This window comes from Aythya marila (genome assembly GCF_965140915.1).
Source record: "Aythya marila genome assembly, chromosome: 5".
Taxonomy (NCBI): Eukaryota; Metazoa; Chordata; class Aves; order Anseriformes; family Anatidae; genus Aythya; species Aythya marila.
The window spans coordinates 60047063-60069941 of NC_139046.1; the positions used below are offsets into that span (position 1 = coordinate 60047063).

General features: G+C 39.4%; 2 protein-coding genes across 5 annotated transcripts in view; both read left to right on the forward strand.

Annotated features, from left to right (window-relative positions):
* Positions 1-18339, forward strand: part of PIK3C2A (phosphatidylinositol-4-phosphate 3-kinase catalytic subunit type 2 alpha) — a 51149-nt gene extending 32810 nt beyond the window's left edge. For all 4 annotated transcript variants that reach the window (XM_082761699.1, XM_082761698.1, XM_082761701.1 and 1 more), the window contains 21 exons: positions 925-1092; positions 3295-3403; positions 4163-4305; positions 4938-5126; positions 5534-5627; positions 5893-5987; positions 6309-6489; positions 7099-7203; positions 8151-8243; positions 8418-8547; positions 10053-10189; positions 10299-10468; positions 11231-11387; positions 11798-11907; positions 12637-12844; positions 14390-14514; positions 14944-15061; positions 15158-15239; positions 15633-15742; positions 15984-16109; positions 16622-18339. In XM_082761699.1, the coding sequence (XP_082617825.1) occupies positions 925-1092; positions 3295-3403; positions 4163-4305; positions 4938-5126; positions 5534-5627; positions 5893-5987; positions 6309-6489; positions 7099-7203; positions 8151-8243; positions 8418-8547; positions 10053-10189; positions 10299-10468; positions 11231-11387; positions 11798-11907; positions 12637-12844; positions 14390-14514; positions 14944-15061; positions 15158-15239; positions 15633-15742; positions 15984-16109; positions 16622-16804 (2833 nt within the window). In that variant the 3' untranslated portion in view covers positions 16805-18339. The remainder of the gene's footprint in view (positions 1-924; positions 1093-3294; positions 3404-4162; positions 4306-4937; positions 5127-5533; positions 5628-5892; positions 5988-6308; positions 6490-7098; positions 7204-8150; positions 8244-8417; positions 8548-10052; positions 10190-10298; positions 10469-11230; positions 11388-11797; positions 11908-12636; positions 12845-14389; positions 14515-14943; positions 15062-15157; positions 15240-15632; positions 15743-15983; positions 16110-16621) is intronic.
* A 625-nt stretch (positions 18340-18964) lies between these two features.
* On the forward strand, positions 18965-22428 carry RPS13 (ribosomal protein S13). Its single transcript, XM_082761702.1, has 6 exons — positions 18965-19049; positions 19164-19212; positions 20303-20381; positions 21127-21296; positions 21547-21647; positions 22350-22428. Exons 1-6 carry the CDS (start codon positions 19027-19029, stop codon positions 22381-22383), a joined length of 456 nt encoding a protein of 151 aa, XP_082617828.1. The 5' UTR covers positions 18965-19026; the 3' UTR covers positions 22384-22428.
* The last annotated feature ends 451 nt before the right edge of the window (positions 22429-22879 follow it).

The window sequence follows — 22879 nt, forward strand, 5'->3', positions numbered from 1 at the left end:
TGAGCTCCCATGTTTCCTTATTTCTCTTTCCCTGACTATTTTTAAAGGTCAGAGATGGACTCCAAGGAATACTCCAGAAGTCTACAGTGACAAATTATTTCAGGCCAGGAATGAAAGTTTCAGGTTCTGGAATACATGCCTCCAGAGAGTACTCTGGCCACTTTTTTTGTTTTTTCTGATATTGCAATGAATTAATTGTCAGGTCTTTTGCTGACAAGTGACAGTGTAGTACAGGGAAAGATGTTAAACAGGCTGCTTACAAGGTGCTTAGTACAATTGTGGTCTTTTATATTGTAACTGGCTTAGTAGTGTGCTCTGATACCGCACCAAAATACGATGCAAAAAATTACAGAAAATCACAGAACGCTTTAAGCAGTGAAAACCCTGTAAACAAAAATCAAGTTGTCCAGTGGGGTGTGTGATCTTCAGCTGCTTTCGATGGGATTGCTGGGTTTGTTCTGGTGAATTTAAATTTCAGTAGTTCTTAAGAGGTTAATACGTTGGGATGGGAAACTGTTGTCAGCTGCCTCTTCAGTAAGATCTGAGAGATGAGGAGGCAGCTAACCTGGAATTGTGTGTCCTGGTAGTGAGTAGAGTGGGAAGACTGGTTATGCTGGACTGTGCAGTTCTGAGCAAGGAATGTGATCTAAGAGACGAAGATTAAAGAGGGTTGTTCTACTGCCAATTAAAAAGGGTTGTTCTAAATCTATCTCCAGTACAGAATTGTAACTCTAGTTTTTATAAACTATCGGTGTGGGAGATAGTGGAGTGAAATATAATTGCATGGAAGCATTTGTCCTTCCATGTTAATTGCCTTTTTGAAAGCCAAAGGCAGCAACAGATTATATGGATGACAAGCCTGTAATTTACTAATAATTGTTTTTCCTTCTATGTCTGACTTACTTTAATACTTTTATTTTATAGAATAATTTTCCCCATCCAGATTTCACAACTGCCTTTGGAATCAGTCTTGTGTCTGACTTTGTTTGGAATTCTGAATCAAAGCAGTGGAAGTTCGCCTGATTCAAATAAGCAGAGAAAGGGCCCAGAAATGTTGGGTCAGGTTTCTCTACCTCTTTTTGATTTTAGGCGGTAAGTATCCAAAATACGGGTAAGTTTGTTAATGTGATTTATTCTACATAAAGTTTAGGACACCTAACTACAGAAACCGCTTCTCTGCTGCTGAATGTAGCAGGAAGTAACAAAGGTAAGAATCTTCAACGGTGGTGTTATGGAAATAATGCCTTCAATTAAATTCATGGGGATGACCCATGGTAGTGTAGGCCAAAAGAGATCAAGGGAGCGGCAACAGTTTGTAAGTATGCAGCAGCTGAGGATGTGAGCGCAACACCACCACAAGTGGCCCTTTGAGGAATTAATTCACTGACATTTAGATCTGGATCTGTTGCTGCATAAGTCAGATGCAGTTAAAGTATCTGCAGGTGTCACCATCTGCTGAACTGAAAGCCTCCCTTCTGCACTGAGAGGGCCTGGTCTTGATGGGTGGCATTGCATGAGTTCTGAAAGTGTCTCATGTTGGCTAGAGATAATTCAGTTGGCATTCGTGTATATTTTAGCACATGAAGTGCAGGCAGCCACTTCTCAGCCAATTCATGAGCTATGGTGATAGAGAATGCAATTTGCAAAAGAAAGAATTTGCAGCAAGTGATGGATTCAGCAGGAACAGTGTCTAGTGCAATACAAAAGAGAACGGAATCCTGACAGCAGGTGAATAATGTACTATCCTTCCATGTCACTAGGTAAGGGGGCCTTTTATCTTAACACTGTATTAAGATAGGAAAGAATAACTCTTCATCCACTTCTTTTTGTAGAGCTAAATATGGCAATGGCTCTATCTTGTAACTAAAACACCTTTAATTCAAAGTTTGCAGTATTTCTAAGTACTATTATTCTTTAGAGGCATCTTTGCCTTGGCTGTAAAATAATCAGTGCTGTGTGTTTCTTTAAGTTTACATATACAGCAGCAAAACTGGAGAATTAAATTTGATTAAATATCTTACCTTTTGCATAGATTGATTTTCTTTAATACTCTTAAATTTCTAAGCCCATTAATAGGGTGACAATAAATAAGCCAGCAAGAGAATGGAAATAGTGTTCTAAAACACATGTATCTTTTAAAATACATGTGTAGTTTCTTAGCAGAAATGGCTCATTTTGCCTATTAACCTGTATGAGTAATAGAGATCACAGGGTACTCTGAAGTATCCTTTTGATTCAAAGCTGGGTTTCTTTAAAAAATAAAAACTAAAAATTCTGTTTAATTCTGTTACGCTTCTGGAGTACTTCTAGTTTCAATTGATCTTTCTTCAAATACAGTTGCTGGATCCTGTTAAACTTCTTATATGACTAAGAATGAAAAGCCTACTGTAATGTTCCTCAAATAATGTTCCTGCATTTTCCTGCTCCTTGAAACTTTCATCACTAGGTGATGAATATTCCAAAATGCTAATCATTCTGATGGCGTGTGTTTGGAATGGCTTAAAATACCTTTGCTTGTGGATGAGACAGGAGGCTATAGCAAGTATATTAAACTGGGAAACTATTGAAAAGAACAAGCTGTTCAGTTACACTTTGTGGCATGATCTAGTAATTTTTATTGGCACCGCAAACTCCTAGTTAATCAATATTGACATAAATAAAGAACTGTTCTTTAAAACGTACAAATACTAAACCATTTCTTGAAATACACTGAAAGCTTGGCCGTTGAGCAGTCTTTTGAGAGATGTCATTTTCATTTTTAAAGGTGGACAAAAGTGTGCTGTGCTTAGGATTGCAATGCTTCTTGCTTTATGAAATACCTTAGTTGTGCCTCATTACAGTTGGAAACTACTAACACTGGAAATAAATGGGCAAATATCAATATCGCATGATATGCCCTAGCAGAACCTAGTAATGGGGAAAGTCCAGGCAAGTGATAATTTCTATAATATTCATATGCCTCTATCTTTCTTCTGAGAGGAAAAGGAGGTTCTTGTGTTTGGTTTATTCCTCAGAGGCAGAGGTATTTGTTTTTTCTTTGAGAAGTTGGGAACGCTTAATTTAGCTGGGTCAACCATGTCGGCACCGGATTTTTCCTCTGCCTTTTTCAATAACAGCTGCATGCAGGCATACTAAGGGATTTTAAATATAAAACATGTCCAGTGAAAGTTAAAAATGGAAGTGACACTTGATGGACGCAATCCCCTTTTTTAAGCTGATGTTATTTTAATAACTAATACTCTGTTGAAGTAAACAGATGGTGACACTAACACCTGTACATGCTTTTTCTCCCAGATTGCTAACTTGTGGGACAAAGCTCTTGCAACTCTGGACCTCATCGCATCCAAATCATGCATCAGGGACGGCCAGTAAGAAGGGAAATATGGAAAGAATAGTACTGCAGGTTATATATATGCTTCTGACTTAACCTGACTACATTTTGTGTGAATGTTGTGACTAACTCATACAAGAGTGGTAGTAGATTGTTTTAGGGAGAGTGTAAATCTTTTCATATATGAAAGCCAGCATAGAAAAGCAATTACTATCCTTTGAGGGCAAAGGATGGAAAGCTGTGTTAAATATATTAAACTCAGATACAGAATCACTGTGTTGAAATTGGAGACGTGGGAAATGCCTTAATAATACATGCTATCAGTACTGGGAGAGAAGGCCTTTGAAAAGCAATCTGTAGAAACGTGTGCTGAAAGGGGAGTTGTCTAGACCCAAGTGATAGCAATTCCAGTTTCTTCACAGAACATGAGTGCTTCTCATTCTCAATTCAATGTCCAAATTTTGGTCCCAAGGGGAGGTACTTTGTTAGGCATGGCTTAGAAGTCCCAAAATATGGTTAGAGTTGATGGTTTGGTTGATACCACTGGATATGTTTTTTTAATAGTTCCGTGTTTAGGCTAAGCTCTAAGCATCCTCATTTCACTTCAGAGGAGTACTCCAACACTCCAACTACTGCTTTGTACGTCACCACAGTTGTCCTACGATTAAGGATCACAATTCTGTGGAATAATTGAGATAGGGTGGGCAATATTCTGGAAGCAATGCCTGAAAAGCGTTACGTGTATAGAACTGAAGAGTTTAGATGCCTTAACACTTGATGCTGCTGGAAAGGGGAGCCTCCCGCACAGTTCTTAAGACCTTTTTTTTTTAGGTTGACTTTCCATCCCATGCTTTTGATATTGAATATAAAATTCCTCAGGCTGCAAAGACTACTGTGCAACATTCCATAGAAACGTTAGAGAAACCAATGAGAGAACGTCTCCTCGCCATTCTCTCTAAGGATAACACCATTGGGTATGTTCACCTCTTTGTAGCTATGATCTCTTTGTGCATGACAATTTCGCAGCTAGGCTGTGGAATGTTAATTTATGCTTAAGCTTCTTGAATGTGCTTCTAGTGTATTTTGAAGACCTGTGGAGTTCTAGACGAGATTGAATGAAACCTGCAAAATAATGGTGCTGACTTCATAAATTCACTTGTGTTTTCTGTAGCCAGTGTCATAATATTCTCCTGTTAGAAAATTGCTACTCTGCCTGGCTGTTGTATATGCCTATTCCTGCTTGATATTTCTTCAGTTACAAGGGGCAGTGACAATTTCAGCAGTGGCTGTTTATATGCCATGAAAGCATTTCTGGCAGGCAATCCGAGTCATCTGCACCAAACTAGCATGAACATTTTGGTTTGTTTCAGATTGCACTAAAACCTATTCTTGTCCTCTTAAATTTATAACTTTGAACAACTGTTTCCATAACATTTGAGTCTTGTTTTGCACCTGGTTTAGATTTTTATGGAGGAAATAGCCATTTTACATGTCATTCTATTTTGTGTGCAAGGTTATCTGTACGTATACTATGACCAGTAGCACTGGGGATATGCGGGTGATGTTCTGTAACTTGCATTATGACCTAAAATGCTTTTGTCTGCAGGCTGTCAAAAGAAGATAAAGAATTTTTGTGGGAGAAGAGACATTATTGTCATACTCATACTAATAGCTTACCAAAAATACTGGCTAGTGCCCCTCACTGGGACTGGGCAAGTCTTCCAGAAATATATTCGTTACTTCAGCAGTGGCCTCCTTTATCACCCTTAGCTGCACTGGAACTACTTGATTCAAAGTAAGAAAACAAAATAAAGCTTTGCGTGTGTCACACAAATGACTTTTCTTCAGTAGAAGATAAGCTAAATAAAATTTCTCATACCTAACTTTATTCCGATAGGCTTAACCAAGTCATGTAGTCAAGACCAGCAGTTACGGTTAGGATTCTGAAATCTAATTTGTAACAGAAAGCAAGGTATACAGCAAAGCTGTCGAGACTGAAGTTTTGAGAAGTTGGTATGCTTGTCTTAAACACACCTGTTTGTATCTTACGTAATGCCTTTGAAGCATCTGAAACTTGTAGGCCCTTTATCGAGCTGTTACAGACTTTCTATTGATTCTTTTCTATCTAGCTAATCTTAAAAAAGGAAGTTAAGTCCTACACGAACAGAACAAACTTGATATGGATTTGTGATGACTTTCTAGGTTTGCTGATCAGGAAGTGCGAAATACAGCTATGAATTGGATAGAGACATTAAGTGATGATGAATTAACAGACTTCCTCCCTCAGTTTGTGCAGGTAAGATTTACTGTTTACGCTGAAGTTAGAATTTTTTGCTCTTGAAAATTTGAAGGAGTCCCTGACTACTTGTCATGGAAATGCAACTGCCTACCTCTATACTTAATAACCTTAATTATTGCATCGGGTGGAAAACAGATTAAGTAGGTAGCTGCTCTGTGACTGTCCTCTGGATTTGTAGTGGTTCTGTCAGTGTGCCAGTCATAAAATGTCTTCATCTAGAAGTAAATCTATATCCCATTTATTTCATTTTCTTTGTATTTAGGCACTGAAGTATGAAACTTACCTGGACAGTGCTCTTGTCCAATTTCTTTTGGCACGGGCATTGGGAAGTATCCGAATAGCACACTACCTTTACTGGTAAGATGTTCTCTGTTCCATTGTTCACATATGATAATTATAAGATTACTATTTCCAGAAAAAATGCTGTCTTAATAGCACAGTTCATAACGGTGTTACATCAGATGAAGAGGAGACAAAATCTACATCCTGCTTTTTTCTATGAAGAAACACAGTGCTTCTTTGAGGCGCCAATTTCTTGCCTTTTAAAGCAAGATACTGATTATATGTATATATTATGTACATAAAAAGCATCTGTTCACTAAAATATTTCTATGTTTGACTATTGCACTGTTCACAGTATTTCCTTGATGAAAATTGAATTTAAATCTGTTATTTCAGGCTTCTTAAGGATACGCTCTATGATTCAAAGTTTGGTGTAAGATATGAGCAAATTCTTGGAGCCTTTTTTTCCGTCTGTGGAAAAGGACTGAGGGAAGAGCTGGAGAAGCAGACCAGACTGGTTCAGCTTTTTGGAATGGTAGCAGAAAAAGTCAAGCAAACAAGTGTATCAGGTCGACAGGTGTGTAGATTAAATTTTTAATACGCTTTAAGAAGTTTACCTTCAAAGCAGTCCGGTCAATTACCTTTTTAGTCTAAGTTCAATCAAATGATATACATATAGGAAGACTATGAATCTGTTGCTCTGCATTGTAGCAAGCTAATGACTTAAAGAAATCAATGTCTTTGTCAAATTTGTTGTCAACTGCAGCATGGCTTTGTGTGAGGTGATAAGGTAAGGAAGAGGGATGCTGTCTGTACAGTAAGCTTAGATTTAAATTTAGTTTTAAAGCTATTACTGCTGAAGAGTGATCCCCTTCTGCAAAAGAATGGGATATCTATGTGATAAGAATGTAAGAGTTTACAGTTTGATAGAGTGGGATGCTATTATCTGATTCAGTTAGAAAATTTTAACAAAAAGCGATATTAGTATCGTACTGCTAAGTATATGCAATTTTTTTAGTAGCCAAAACAATTGTTGGAACTTATATTTGGTATTCCTTTGACACTGGGGAGTTAAAGCAGTGGCTATGGTATATTTTGGGATAACTTGGTCCCGAGTTTTCCTGTAGATGCTCCAGTTAGGAGAATATCAGATGAACTTTTTCTCTTTCTCTCTCTCTCTCTGCAGGCTGCTTTACAAAGTGGTATGGAACGTGTGCAGTCATTTTTCTTGAAGAACAAGTGCCGTTTGCCTCTCAATCCCAGTCTTGTGGCAAAAGAACTAAATATTAAGGTACAGCACATTCCTAGTTTCAGAGTCTTTTTGTCACAATGACACATAGGCAAAGCTTTTACAAATAGGAAAATCAAGTTCTTGAAAGCTCTTTGCACTAGGTGGGGAGGGTTTTATTAAAAATATAGATTGAAGGAGGGAGTAAAATTAGCTAAGAAAAGGATAAGGTTATCCTTGTATAAAACCAAGTGAAGGAACTTTTATTTAAAAAGGAAAAAGTAGTAGTTTATTACTACTTCAGACCCTGTCTGCTTTGAGACCAGCAATTCTGGCTGTAGTAAAGTAGAGAAATACTCGAAGTACACGAAAAAAATCTTGTGTGCAGTGGTAATCAAAACAGAAAAGCGAACAATGCTATAAGGTTAAATCAATGAGACACCAAAGTGAAATCAGTGCAGCTACCTTTTACTGGTTATGTCCAAGAGATATATTAAATCAAGGAAGGCAAGCAATAGCTTTATTTCATTATGAAGATCCAATGAACGATAGTGTAGGAGAAGCATTGTGCGTGAGTAGGAACCTAAAGGTCTCTATCGCTGGATTTATTCCTATGTAGAGAGTTCCTTTGCTTTCCTTCTCTATTATATCTATTAATTAAATCAGAAGTATGAACTTGAAAGCAGATAACTGAGAATATAGCAAGAGATGCAAATAACCACTTTTTATAATTCAAATTTAAAATACGATAAAATATTTATTCATATTTTACTCACTTTTCAAAATGTATAAAGCATTACTGTTTTGCACTGTCAGCTTTCATACAAGAACTAAATAAATATCAGCCGAAGAGGTCTTTATTCAAAAGAAGGGTGTATTCCCCACAATCGCAACGTTAGAAATCTGAATTTTCACATTGTGTGTCGTTTGTGCTTGTTGTCAGAATGTCCTGTTTTTCTGTGCTCGTGGGAGTAGTCCTTTTCGAGTATTAACACTAAATCTACTTGTAGGCGTGTTCTTTCTTCAGCTCCAATGCAGTACCACTGAAAGTTGCACTGATAAATGCAGACCCTCTGGGAGAAGAAATTAACGTGATGTTTAAGGTAGGCCTTACGTGTGTGGTGGAGAGAAAAATGTTAATTGATAACTGATACCACTGAAACAGTGATTAATGCATAATGCATTCCTTACTAGAAACGTAAAGCAATTAAAATCTGAAACTTAGTTTTACTGAAAGCATTTTATGTCTCCACTTAACATTTATATTTCCATTCAAGGTTGGAGAAGATCTGCGACAAGATATGTTGGCTTTACAAATGATTAAGATTATGGATAAGATCTGGCTGCAGGAGGGACTGGATCTACGGATGGTTATCTTCAAATGTCTCTCAACTGGAAAAGATCGAGGTGCAAAACCAGATGCTGTTTATAATCTATAATCCAGTTGTGTCTTCCCTCCTGCCTCCCTCTCCCCCCCACACACACCTTTTTGTCATGCTCATAGAGGAAATTTCTACTCAAAGGCAGGCTCAAGAAACGGGGAAAAGCCAAAAGCCTTCTTTACAGGGAACTCCCATACTCAAAAGTAGAGAAGGTTGAATTGTTAGGAATTTCCTGGTGGCTGAGTTGCATTTCAATTTGTTTCTTCTCTCGAGTCCTGAGGCTTATACATTCTGCTATTGATGAACTGTGATACAAATGCATAAATGTAACAATAAAGGCGTAATGCTTCTGGTGTTCGTACTGCAACACAGGAAACTAATGGTGCCTTGGCAGTCCTGATTCTGGAAGTTAGTTATGGTGAAGGAATGTATTCAAGTCCAAACTGACGTTATAAGGTATTTGGAGTCTGCTGAAGTTGAGTCAAGGAGTATTGAAACATGCAAAAAGTAGAAAAATTAAACACTGCATTCATCTTCTAGCCCTCCTGGAATTATTGTGATGTGCTTCTCCAAGTTCCTTGGGAATATGAGGCCTTTGGGTTTGAAACTTAAATCACAGACCTTTAAGATTGCCTTGCACTCTGAACGTGCCTTTTGCTAGTTTAGTTGCTAATTCTCTAGAGGTAGCCAGTAGGAAACATCTTTAAGAGTATGTGTAGAAACATATTTTTTCAGCCAGACCCTAGAACAACATGATGAAAACTCCCAAATAAAGAAAATAGAAATTCAGGTTTGCAAACCTAAGCAAGAAAGTTCAATTTTTGTAAGACTTTGCTTTTTTTTCATCAAGAAACAGATGATATTTCTTCCTACTTTAAGCAATGACTTGATGGCATAGCATGTTACGTTTTTGTTGCTGCTCATATTAGTATTCTTAAAGCACGTGAAGGATTAAAGTGAAAAATAAAAAAGATGTAAGTTGCAGATTTCCCTGTAGTAGCTCTCACCAGGATAGAAATAAAATTACTTTAATCACATCAGTGTTTTCCTTTTATGATCTAGCTATACAAATATTTTTAGTAAATGGTGTCTCCAAAATAAGGCCATATGTAAATCCCACTCTGCCTTATTTCTGAAGCAATAGCCTGGTCTATTTTGACACTCAACAGCCATTAAAAGTTGTTAGATTGTGTCTGAGAAATGTCAGTATCAAAATATTTTCCAGTTACAGACCAATACTAGTTTATGTAGTAGAAACTAAATTACACAGTAATGCTTTCAGTCAGAAAATAATTTGTATGTGTATTGTAGCATCTGAAGCTACTTGTAGTAAAGCAAGGCCAACTTGGATCTCTACACGTGCTTCATGGCATGCCTTGTAAGAAGTCCTTTTTAATTAGAAGTCAGTTTTGAAAGAAGCAAATCTCAACTTATAAAATTCATCACTGTTAAGAGACTTTCTACTAAATGGTGAAAACACGATACAATGTAAGGAGATAATAAATATATTCTGTTCTATTTTACGTGAAGGCATGGTAGAACTCGTTCCTGCTTCAGAAACTCTTAGGAAAATTCAAGTGGAATATGGAGTGACGGGTTCTTTTAAAGACAAACCTCTGGCAGAATGGTTGCGGAAATATAATCCTACCGAGGAAGAATATGAAAAGGTAACTTTTTCAGTGTTCTTCTGAAGATCTTTTAAAAGGGATGTATGAATGCTGTTTTCCCATTAATACTTGTTCTCAATTGACTTTTTTTTCCCTCTCTCCTTCCCAGGCTTCAGAAAACTTCATTTATTCTTGTGCAGGATGCTGTGTAGCTACTTACGTGTTGGGAATTTGTGACCGCCACAATGATAACATAATGCTTCGAAACACAGGGCATATGTTTCACATCGACTTTGGAAAATTTTTGGGTCACGCACAAATGTTTGGTAGCTTTAAAAGGTATTTTCTGTGGCTAAGCAATGTAGAGAATGAAGTGATTTTTTATAGTATATTTTTATAGGCTTTATAAGCATTAACATTTAAATTCCTGATGAGTGATGTTCTCAGTTAGAAGCCAGTATCTTCCACTTTAACCCCTAAGTTTCCAGAATGCATTCAAACTTGCTTGTATAGAATGAATTCTGTGAAGTCTCCAGCTTTTTATTTCCATGTTCTACCTCTGGAACTGTTTTAAGCCAAAGCACATAGGTGTATCTTTCAAATAAAATGCTTATTATGTAAATTTTATCAATGAACGAATAATGGAGTGCCAGAAATGTTACATAATCCAAATACCTCTGAGTGTGGAATGAATGAAAACAGACACTGGCTTCTAAAACAGTAGCAAATGCCAACATTAGAGACAAGAGCGAGCAGCAAGTTTGTCTTTACTACTCCTCTGCATAGGGGAAGATGATTTATATCATCAGTTCAGGTATATTCATTGCGTTTTTATCAGTGTGTTATGGTTTCTAGAAATGAGGGACAAAGGGCACCGTAAGGTAACCTGGCTTCCAAGTATTGCTCTGGGCAATCTGCCAGTCCGGTACCGTGTTAATGTGCTGGGAATCAAAGGTGGCAGGAAGCAGCTGATTCCCAAACCAGAAGAGTAATGTGGTATTAATGGGTTATTTGATACCGAATGCCTGGGGGTGGAGGGAAGCAGGAGACAAAGTGAACGGACCTTATAATCAACATGGAAATCCTGTGCTTTTTGGACAGGGATCGGGCTCCTTTTGTGCTAACGTCAGATATGGCTTATGTCATTAACGGTGGTGAAAAACCGACTATTCGCTTCCAGTTGTTTGTGGATCTCTGTTGTCAAGCTTACAATTCGATAAGGAAACATGCAAACCTCTTCCTTAACCTACTTTCCCTGGTAAGCACTGTATCAAATTCAACTGAAACGTGATAGATCTATGATGTTGGCTCATATTACGTTCTGAGCTTTTCATGGTGCCAGAACTCTTGCACGTCTTTAGAAACCAGAAATATCATATGTACTTCTTGGGCAGGTTTTATGTGGTGAATTTCTTCAGGCTCCTTTTTAACTACTTACCTATTTCCTGAGAATTTAAAGCTTCAGAAATACCAAGCTCTGCTAGGTGCTTTTAACTTAGCAGAGGTAAGACAAGGGAGTAAATGCTGATTGGAAGCGATTGTTTGGCTGTATCTGTTAGCATTTAGCAATTTATTGCAGCTTCACTGAAGTTTGAAGGTCTAAGAGTTTTCATTATTTCCACATGAAATTGTTTACTATATTAAAACTGCAAATGGAATTTCCTACAGATGCTTTCTTCTGGATTACCAGAACTAAGTAGTATTCAGGACTTGAAGTATGTCCAGGATGCTCTCCAGCCCCAAACAACAGATGCAGAAGCCACCATTTTCTTTACAAGGTACTGGATAAGTGAAAGAACTGAAATAACCACCAGCATCATCCTTCTGATGGGAGCTTCCTGCTCTGGTGAAAATTTATTGAGGATGTTCACAAGCATGTCTGTAGAAGTTGAGTTAGTTGCATCGTACAATCGCAGGATGCCAATCAGTGGACCAGTGAACTGCATAAATAAGACCAGTTTCATACACGATTAATGCTTGTGCTAAAATACTTGGCATTTATGGGTAACCTCGTGCAAAAGAATGGTTTGGAAGAGTGAGAGCAAGCAATTCTGTTCTGCTGCTTGAGACTTGAATTTTTAAAGGAATGCATCCAAGTTCCTTAATAGCAGCATGTGTGTTGGGATCCTTGAAACGTGTGCAGTGTAAAGAAGCTTTCCAAAAAGTGCTTCTGTGTGCTGGGGAGGGAAGGATGACACTGCAATATAGCAAGTGGGTGCGTGCATGTAGCGTAACTGAGTTGTTGTTACGTGTTACAAAATGTGTTATTGGAATGTGTTTTAAATACAGGGGGGGGAGAGGGGAACAGACTGCAGTAGTATGCACGTATTTTTTGTATTTTTTAGCTCGTCGGTCAATTTGAATTTAAAAACTCTGTTTCCCTGTCATTAAGAACTTGCTTTTTTATTTTTCTTAAAGACTTAAAATTTGTCTGATTCATTGACAGATCAATTTTGGTGTGTTCTGACATGCGCTTGAGTATTTGAAGCTGTTTTTTTCTTCGGTAGGTTGATTGAATCCAGTCTAGGAAGCGTTGCCACGAAGTTTAATTTTTTCATTCACAACCTGGCTCAGCTGCGTTTCTCAGGCCTGCCATCCAATGATGAACCCATCCTCTCGTTTTCTGCGAAGACGTACTCTCTGAAACAAGACGGCCGGATCAAACAAGTGTCTGTGTTTACGTACCAGAAGAGGTATAATCCAGATAAACATTATGTAAGTATGTAGAATCCCTGTGTAGAGCATAAAGTTAACTTTCCTTGCTTCATGGGAACCCATTTGCTGCTGTTTTGGATTTATGGCCCTTGTTTTGGCTGTTGCTGAACAGCACTTGCCCAGTGTCAAGGCTTTCTCTTTTTTACCCCATCCCGCAGCTGCCTCCTGCAGGGAGTGGGCTTTAGGTGGGCGAGGAGCTGGGAGGGGACACAGCAGCTGCCTGGAGCTGACCAGAGATGTTCCATACCCTGGAATATCGTGCTTAGCTTAAAAAACAAAAGGGGAGAAGAGGGGCTGGGGGGTGGGAGAAGAAGTGGGTGGGAAATCATCTTCCAAGGAGGCTGTTGCTTGGAGACTGGCTGGGTGTGGGTCTGCATATGGGAGGTGGTGAGAAACTGCATTTGCATCACCTCCTGCCTTTCCACCCCGGGGACTGTCTTTTTGTCTCAACCCGTGAGTCTTCGTACTTTGCTTTTATTCTCTCCCCTGTTCGCACAGTTGGAGTGTGGGAGTCAGCAAGCAGCGGTGGGACTGCTTAGCTGCTGGCCAGGCTAAATCCACAGCTCGGTTGCTAGAGTAGAGATCGGTATTTTTGACATCAAAGAATATTCTTCAAAATGAAGGCACGCCTTGAAAAGCATCCAGAAAAAAGCATAAAGGGCAGAAGTAACAGCAAACAATACAATTCAGGATTTTGATAGGCCTGGGTTACACTTTAAGACTTTTATTGGTAATCATACCCCTATGGAGATGTGCAACAGTGTTGTTTCCTTCCTTATTATCGTTATTTCACTGTGGCTGTTTGCTGGCCTAGACTAGTTTAGCCCAAATTACTTTTTCCTCAAATTGATTTTAAAAGTGCCGTGCTAATACGGTTACCTGTATCTGTTTCCAAGTTGCCATTCCAAGCTGTGAATGATTTAATCTCCTAGACACCACCTAGGTAAGTTAGAGTAAAGATAAATAATTCAGAGATGAAGAAAAGCTTTGCAGTGAGTCACTGTATTACAAATGCATATGAATACTCCTGATCTAAGCCAAGGTAGCCTTTTATTTTCCAGGAAATTGCTAAGGTGATGTAATCTGCTTCTGTTAAAAACAAACAAACAAAAACTCCTTTGAATTGGAGGCAGAAGTCATTAGGTTCCTCCATAGTCTGTACCTGTAAATTTTCACAGCAGTTCTGGCTGCATAGGTATATGGCTAGATAAAACCTTGCACTGATCTGTTAAAAGTTCGTTCACTTGCTGTACGGTATGAACTTAGAATGAGGCTTCAAAGGGAGAATGCTGACAGCTGAGCTTTAACTACTTTTATCCCACTGTCAGATGTGGACCTACATTATGGGACAATCACGCGATGTTACTTTGCCTTAGAGTAGGGCTATTAATGCTTCTAACTTTAAAATTCAAACAGTGTTACTGGGAAATGTGTGCAGGAGAAAGATGACCATAGTTGGAGGAGTTAATTGTTAAAATACAACCACACAAAGTCAGTTCTGTAACATTACTCCTACTGTCTCTTTTTTTTCTGTGTTTCTGACAGATATATGTGGTGAGAGTTTTGAGAGAAGGGCAAGCTGAGCCAACGTTTGTTTTCCGAACATTTGATGAGTTCCAGGAGCTCCACAACAAACTTGGCATTCTCTTTCCTCTCTGGAAGTTACCAGGGTATGTTCCTCACTCACTCATCGCTGTTAGAATGAGCAAAATACAATGCACTGTTTAATATAATACAAAGCAGCAAAAAAATGATTCCAACTGGGTGGAGGTAAAGATCGCTTCTCAGCAGTTTTGCCTCCGTTTCAAGCTAAGTAGACCTCAGAGATGGCAATTAAGGGAGCAAATTGTCATCTTGAAGTTTTATGGAGGAGAGCCAGAGGACCAACACGGAATCTGTAGTTTGTGATGTATCACTGGTAACAGTTATCTATAAATGTTTCTTTGCCTTTTTAAAACATCATTACCTATAAGCATACCATGCTTCCACTCACTGTAAAAAGGGATGTTAATGCTTCAGGGTGGAAACTGCAATGACATTTTTACTGTACTAACCTCAAGGAAATTAACTAAAACCTTTATGTTGTTCTTCCCGTACAGCTTTCCTAACAAGATGGTCCTGGGAAGAACACACATAAAAGATGTAGCTGCTAAAAGAAAAGTTGAGCTCAACAGCTACATCCAGAGTCTGATGAACAGTTCTTCAGAGGTGTCAGAAGTGAGTTCAAGTAACTTGAGCAAATCCAATGAAAGCTTTCAAATTTTAGTGCTCGTTACCATTTAATCTAATATGTAACATTTCTTCCAAATCTAGTGTGATCTTGTCTATACGTTTTTCCATCCACTGCTTCGTGATGACAAAGTGGAAGGAATAGACGGAATCGCCAGATCTACAGGTAGGTACTATTTTCAGGGCAGGAGGTGTGATGTTTATAAATTGGGTGACGGTAGTATGACACCTTTTTCATGTGGTTTATAAGGAATCTTTTACAATTAACTGCAGTTTTGACTCCTTGAGAATTTTGTAGAGTTTTCAGACGTGCTTGCGTACAGTTTCTAGGAAATGAGAAAGCATACCAAAAATTGCAACAGTATGTGTCATCACTTAGGCTTGCTTGTGGCTTGAATAAATTATTCAAGTTCTTACTCTAAACTTTCAGGTTGGTTCTTACAAGAGAATGCAAAAATCTTTAAAATAATTGGTAAATAATTAGTGTAAATAATTCATGTAGTACTGATAATGATATGCAAATATTACAAAGGGAATAATTATATTTTTTTTTTTTCAGATGCAAGTCCATCAAGTCCTACCTCAGGCAAAGTGGGAGGAGAAGTGAAGCTGTCCATATCATACAGAAACAGCACTCTGTTCATCATGGTGATGCATATTAAAGATCTGGTAAGTAAGAGGAGATCAGCTCCCTGCCAAAAACTATTCTATTTATTTTTTGTCAGTTACCTTCTTGAATTGGATTGATGTAGAGATGATGGAAGTGTATCTCTTCCTACAAATTCTCCAACTGCTAACCTAAATCAGCTGCTGGTTTTGGCTAGGTTGATGGCTAAGACTAGCAATTTGAAAGTAATCAAATGGGCACGCACTACTTAGTTTTCTAACTTGACTTGGTTTTGGATTGTAGGTTACAGAAGATGGTGCAGATCCAAATCCCTATGTAAAAACTTACTTATTGCCAGACACGCACAAAACATCCAAACGCAAAACCAAAATTTCCCGGAAGACGAGAAACCCAACTTTCAACGAAATGGCAAGTTAAGATTTATGTAACATCTCCCTGTAGTTACAGTCTTCTATTCTAAGCAGTAATTAAAATAACGTCTAAATAAATTTGTGAAGATAAATAAATTTGAAAGGAACTTGTTTCAAAAACTTCACCCTGTTTAAAAAATAATCAGAATAGGTAAATGTACTGTTAAAAATGAAATTTCTGACTCTGACTTTGAGGAGTGATGGAGAGAAGTAAAGGAATCTTAAACGTTGTCTCCCACCCCTGATTCATTGATTCAGGATGAGGAAAAGAATCAGTTCAGAACTTTTGGCATGTAAAAAGTACTTGCATCTGAAAACACCAGTCCTCTTAAACGCTTCAGAGCACAAAATAGAATATGCGTGTGCTTCAGCCTAGTCTCTGAGAAACAGACGTACTGCGTGGTCATAATGTGCAGTTAAAATATCAGTGGCTAGGCAGTCAGAAAAAAGGGAGTAATCAGTGTAATTTCATTTGGATAACCAAAACCTTCTTGACTTCTTACCTTCTAGCTTGTGTACAGTGGATATAGCATGGAGACTCTGAAACAGAGAGAACTTCAGTTAAGTGTGCTCAGCGCGGAATCGTTACGAGAGAACTTCTTCCTGGGTGGAATTACACTCTCTCTAAAGGACTTCAACTTGAGCAAGGAGACTGTTAACTGGTATCGACTAACTGCTGTACCCTATCTATGAACTTTTTCCAGCACCCGAGTAAGAACAGAACAGATGTATTCACTTGTGCTTTGTGCATCTTCCTACTTGAAAACGACTTGTACATCTTAAAACAAGAAACTCTGCATTTCAACAGACATGTTGGACCAACCTTCGTGAAGCCTAATTTGAAGGATTTCTAGAAATCCATTGCTGGAATATTCTTATGCAATGTTATCAAAGCATTATTACAAGTCTTTCTTAAGAGCTGCAGGTAAAGGAAGGTGTTTTTAAACCATCCACAACAGTAAGATGAACAGTTTGACCATGCTGGCTGGTTAAACCATAACTTAATCGATAGGCTTGGGGATATAATGCATTTTTGCTTTATAATTTTTTTTGTAATCCGTTTTATGTCATTCATGGCATAATGCTGGAGGATATCAAAGAAACTATGTACGTTTAGGATTACACTCATGCTATTAACTAAACATCACAGAAGCAGTGACGGGTAAAATTTCTGTGGCTTCACACATGCCTGTAGAAATTAAGGTTGAAGGGCTGGAAAAATTCTTTAGCAATGCATTTATTTCCAGATGCATGCTTCTCAAAGATTTATTGGAGCGAGTGCCAATAATGGAAGTTGTAAATAATGGTGCCTTATAATTCAAATGCTTCTCTTTTACCTCATTCCTGGTATTTAAATATGTATACACGTTAACTTTCTGCTCCTTAAAGAGGGGTGATGTTCTCATATTTGATAACTTGCAGATTCTAGTAGAAGTCTTTTCCTGAGATGTGTTAATTACAGATAAAATCACTTAGACTGATCTTCATAATTAGTGCCACCTAAAATGTTGTACCCCATCTTCTAGCCATGATCTCCAAAGCCAGTGAAGACTGGCGGAAGATGATGCTGTAGGAAATGCATCCAGCTTCTCAGTGTTTTACAACACTGCAAAATTTCTAGAACTTAAATACAGCAGTGATTAAACATGTAACAGATTCGGACACTAAATCAAAGTGGCACTTGCACCTATGTTACTTACCTGTACCTCCATGTAAATGATGGCCTCTAGGTAAAAAGCACAACGGCTGGATATTTGCAGGCCAGAAATAAGCGGCATTAACAGAACTTCTTGAGAGGAATTTGGTTGCACTTTTTTCTCTTTCCATTTGACGGCAACAGTGATTCTCATCCCTGGTAAGAATTCCACTAAAAATATATATATATATATATATATATATATATAATTTCAAGCAGCCTTAGATTTGAAATATACTGTGATAGCAGAGTACAAATACGACTTACAGTCTCCTGTTAATACCACTGGTTACTTAATTAGGTAGTTTCTGCACTACAGCTATAGGGTTCTTGCTCACCTTACTCGGTGTTTAGGGTGATTGTTCTGTCTAGACAAAGCAATAGAGTAAAGTTGCACACTTGAATGGTAAATGTTGAAGCGTGTTTGAGAAAGGGTGACAGGCTCTCAGCGCTGAGTAGGACTGGAATAAAACTTACGATGATGAATGAAGACTCGATGCAGGACACAGGACACTAAAAAGCTTGTTCAGAATCGGATTTTTTTTTTACTCCCCTGCTACTGACCAATCTCCCTCCAGTACAGAAGCAAGAAGTAAACTTGAATCTCTTGGTGCCTAAAATAGTCATGGTCCAATCTCCTAGGAGTTATTACAATTAAGAAACTAAGAATATCTTGAATGTTAGAAACTGGGTTGATGCTAATGGACACTAACACCTTCCAACTCCCAGTTTTAATAAGTATCTTCTGTGTATCCTTCATTTAGTACATAGCCTGTAAATAGTATTCTGTGTAACTGACTAGGTATATTATTTCCTGCTCACTTGATGCTTTTGAGACTTACTCCATTCCATCACTAGAATCACGAGTCACTTAAAAAAAAAAAAAAACAAAAACACAGGAAAGTAGACTACTGTTTTTGTGAAACGTTCCCTTGTGAAATACGCCGACAGCAATACGTACTGCCTTTTTCGCAGTGGGCTCCCGAAAAAAAAAAAAAAAGCAAAAAAAAAAAAAAAAAGCACAGCGTCTTAACAGCACAAAACACGAATAAACCGTAATTTTAAAACGCTTTTTTTTAATCGTCGTGTGCTCTCTGGGGGAGGAGCGGGGTGGGGGGGGGGTGGCCATGACGGGCGGGCGCTGAGGCGGCTTCCGGCGGCCATCGGGCGGGAAGCGCCGCCCCCCCGCGCCGCTCCCTTCTCTTCCGCCGCCGCCATCATGGGTCGCATGCACGCTCCCGGGTGCGGGGCCGGGGTGGCGCTGAGGGGGGACACGGAGGGGCCGTGAGGGGACCGGGGAGGGCCGGTGGGGGGCTGCCGGGTGGTGCTGAGCCTGTGCTGTGCTTCCTCCCGCAGGAAGGGCCTGTCCCAGTCGGCGCTGCCCTACCGCCGCAGCGTGCCCACGGTAAGGAGCCCGCGGCTGAGGCGAGGTGGAGGGGGCCCGGCCCGCCTGGCGCTTGGCTGAGGGGATTTCGCGTGAAATTCAGGCGTATTAGCGCGCTGAAATAAAGCAGCGTGAGCTTAACTCGGCTCCGAGACGGGGGTGGGGGACAGAAGGGTCGGTCTGTGGGGTGTGGAGGGAGCCATGCGCTGAAAAACAGCTCAAAATAGCTCAAAACAGCTCGTCAGGACCGTGAGGCTAGAGCACAGGGAGATAAGCGAACATAAAACACCGTGAAACTGCCTGAAGCGACCTAAAGCTGCTTTTAAAGCGTTTGGGTAACGATTGGGATGCTCAGATGCTACGTTGGCGAAGAACCCTGTGGGCTTTATTTATTTTCTGAGCTGTAATCAACAGCGTTTCCAAATCCATCTTTTCACCGTTTCTGTTTTATAACTTCACGATGTTAAAAAGGCGGGGGGAGGGGGGAAGAAAAACTCCTGGGAGATGTTGTAGCTTGTGGAAGGAGCCGGGATTGCCCAGCTCATGGGTGTTTTTCCTCTAATAACCAGAAAGCAGTGGCTCCATTAGCACAATTTAATGCATAAAAGAATAGAAAAGACAGAGTTTTATCTGGGTAGAGATCAAGTTCTTTCTTGTTCAATTAATTTGTGTACCTCGAGTCTGACTTCCACTGCTCTCTGTAGGTAGCATGGCAGGGAATGGATGGCTGAAGGGTCCTCAGCTTTGCCTTTCTGCCAAAGGCCCAGTTAAAGAATTCCTTCTTTAACTGGCAGCGATTTTCTCTATAAATTCGTATTTATGGGTCAAATCTAGCAGCTAATGATAAAACTCCTGTTTGGAGGCAGCATGGGGTATTTTAAACAGTTTTCCTTTGTTCACCTCTGTCTTTCTCCACCATTTTGACTAGCTATGGACTCACAGAATCTAAATAAGTTTCTGTGTCATTAAAAGTATAATTTCTCAACCGTTTTCTCAAACATTACAAAACGGTTATTTCCATCACACATCATAGGCGTTCATAGATAGTCTGTGCCTCTGTGCTAATCAGCGTTCATCAGTTGTTGTTTGTTTTTTTCCTAATTTTCTTTAGTGGCTGAAACTTACTTCTGATGACGTGAAGGAGCAGATCTACAAGCTTGCAAAGAAAGGCCTGACTCCCTCGCAAATTGGTAAGGTTCATGAATAGCAGCTAAATGTAGGCAAAACACATCTTTCTGACCGTGAAAATGTAACGATTACCTCAACGTGGGTTAAATGTATTAAGAAAACACAGGTTTTCTTTGGTGTGTATGTATTCAGTGTGTGGATACCTCTGGAAGTATGCAGCGTGTTTCTTTCTTGGAAGAAGCATATTTGATTAAGCAGCTGTTTTTTCAGTCAGAAACTGTGAGGTATCTTTTTAATTCTAGAACCTCTTAAGAATATTGGCGCGTGCTGTTGGGAAGCTTAGTTTCTGCAGTTTACCAGATTCTGTTTTGACTTTACTGTTAGCTTTTAGCTTAGAGCTCCTGAGCAGAACGTTCTAATAGAACACGCTTCCTGGCCTCCAGAGGTTTAATCCAAAGTAGTCCCTGAAATCTTTGTTAACCCCAGAGCAAAGGGTGTTTGCAAACCTTGCTTTTGCAAGTTCTGCTGAAGATCTCCATGCAGTATTGTAGCACTTACTGTATTACCTGCCTGTGTGTGATGTGTGGATCAGTTGCCTGTTACGTGCTCTCCGATAGCATTTCAGCTTCTGTGAGTAGGATTTTGCTCACTTTCTGTCTATTGCTGTTCGTGGTTTCTACCAGAAAGGTTTAACCGATATTTAGAGAGAATGTTTTTTTGGATGTCTATTGAAATGGACCTTAAAGTAATAACATCCATTTGGGTAAGGTTTTTCTCTTCAGTGCAGTATGTAAATGTTTGTTTCAGGTGTGATCCTGAGGGATTCTCACGGCGTTGCCCAGGTTCGCTTTGTTACTGGCAACAAAATTTTGAGAATCCTTAAATCAAAGGGACTGGCCCCAGACCTCCCAGAGGATCTTTATCACTTGATCAAGAAAGCTGTTGCTGTTCGCAAGCATCTTGAGAGAAACAGAAAGGTGAGTGCTAATCAAAATAGGAACTCTACTTGCGTTGTTGGTTTTTTTTTTCAAATAATACAGGAGTTCCCTTATCACTTCTTAGAATAGATTCTAAAACTTTATGCAGCCGATCCTAGGCACCTGGGGAGAACCCCTCCGCTGTCCTATACCTTGGTTTGGATCACTTTCAACTCTCACATCTCCTGATTTTTCAGTATCACGTTAAGCAGGGGTTTATGAATTTACCACACGTGATTTTGTTTTCTAGGATAAAGATGCCAAGTTCCGCCTGATTCTGATTGAAAGCAGAATCCATCGTCTGGCTCGCTACTACAAGACGAAGAGGGTGCTGCCACCCAACTGGAAGTAGTAAGTCCTCTATTTTATGTTACTGTTTTCACTGCAGTCTTCTAGGTCTAGTAAGCAATGTGCTGGGTCTGTTATTGAAAGGATCAAGTGCATTGTAATCTGACATACAGGTAAATCAGCCTGCAAAGAACAGGGGTTTTCATATTTAATAACTGATAAACTCATGGAACTCATTGCTGGGTAAAACAACTGCCACAACACTTGGAAAAAGAGAATTGTCTCAACAAGCGAAGCCTCTGTGTACTAGACAACTTTTCTAACACTTTACACAAAGTGCACTCTGTTCTTAGTGAGATACTTTTATAGTTCGTGGTAGTCTGAAAATCTGTTGAGAAATGGCTCCGTAGCTGTGGCAACAAGTGATAGTCATTTGTAGTTGTCGTTTCTCTAGGAAAAAATAGCCAACGTTGCAGAATTCCTGTAGAAGCCTTAGGTAAACTTTTCTTTCTGAAGAGGCTGAAGTGCAGCTAGCCAGGTTATTGAAAATAGGGTTTGGTTCTGCTGTCCTATTTGTATTTTAAGAGGAAGGGCAAAGTCTGTCTTTATCCTATATAGAATTTTAAAAGAAGTTGTGATTAAGCTCAGGGCTGGTAGTTAAAGCTTTGAACTGAAGTAGTGGTTTTTGGCGACTGGTTTGTAATAATTGTCCCTGCAATTAATATTTCTCTCTCTCTCTCCTCTCCTCTTTTTCTCTCTTTTTAGTGAATCATCGACAGCTTCTGCCCTGGTCGCATAAGAGCTGGCTATGACTTACTGAAAGAATAAATTCCCATTGACTACGTTTGTGCTGTCTCTAAGTGGTTGGTGTCTTACAAACATGGGGCAGTTTCAGGAAGCTGGAAGTAAACGAGCAGTGCTCAGACTGAAGCACAAGTGTGGTGGTGGTTTCCACGGTGCTGTCCTACATTTGCAAATCTGAGTAGTGGCTGTTGCTGGTCTGGATTCGCCGTAGAGTTTGTGACTGCTAGAACTTGATTTTGGATCTGGTAGATTCAAGTTAGACAAGTAACCTAGCCATTTTCTTAATATGGTGCCGTTCCTGTGTGTGCCCTGCAGGAAGACCTGGGGAAGGAACCAAAGGCAGGAGGAATAATTGGGAGCTTAAAGGTGGAGAGGAAAGAATTGGGGTGATGGAGGGAAACAAAACTGGAAAGGTAGACGGGATCATCGTAGGTTAATGTGGGTCCATTCCTCTTGAAGAATGGGTGCAGAAAGCTTAAACAGATGTGAAA

Bases quoted from the DNA above. Each gene is read 5' to 3' on its own strand.
- RPS13 (XM_082761702.1), top strand. From the start codon at position 19,027: ATGGGTCGCATGCACGCTCCCGG. The intron at 20,382-21,126 runs GTAAGGTTCATG...TGTTTGTTTCAG, and splicing joins CCTGACTCCCTCGCAAATTG to GTGTGATCCTGAGGGATTCT. The intron at 21,648-22,349 runs GTAAGTCCTCTA...CTCTCTTTTTAG, and splicing joins CTGCCACCCAACTGGAAGTA to TGAATCATCGACAGCTTCTG.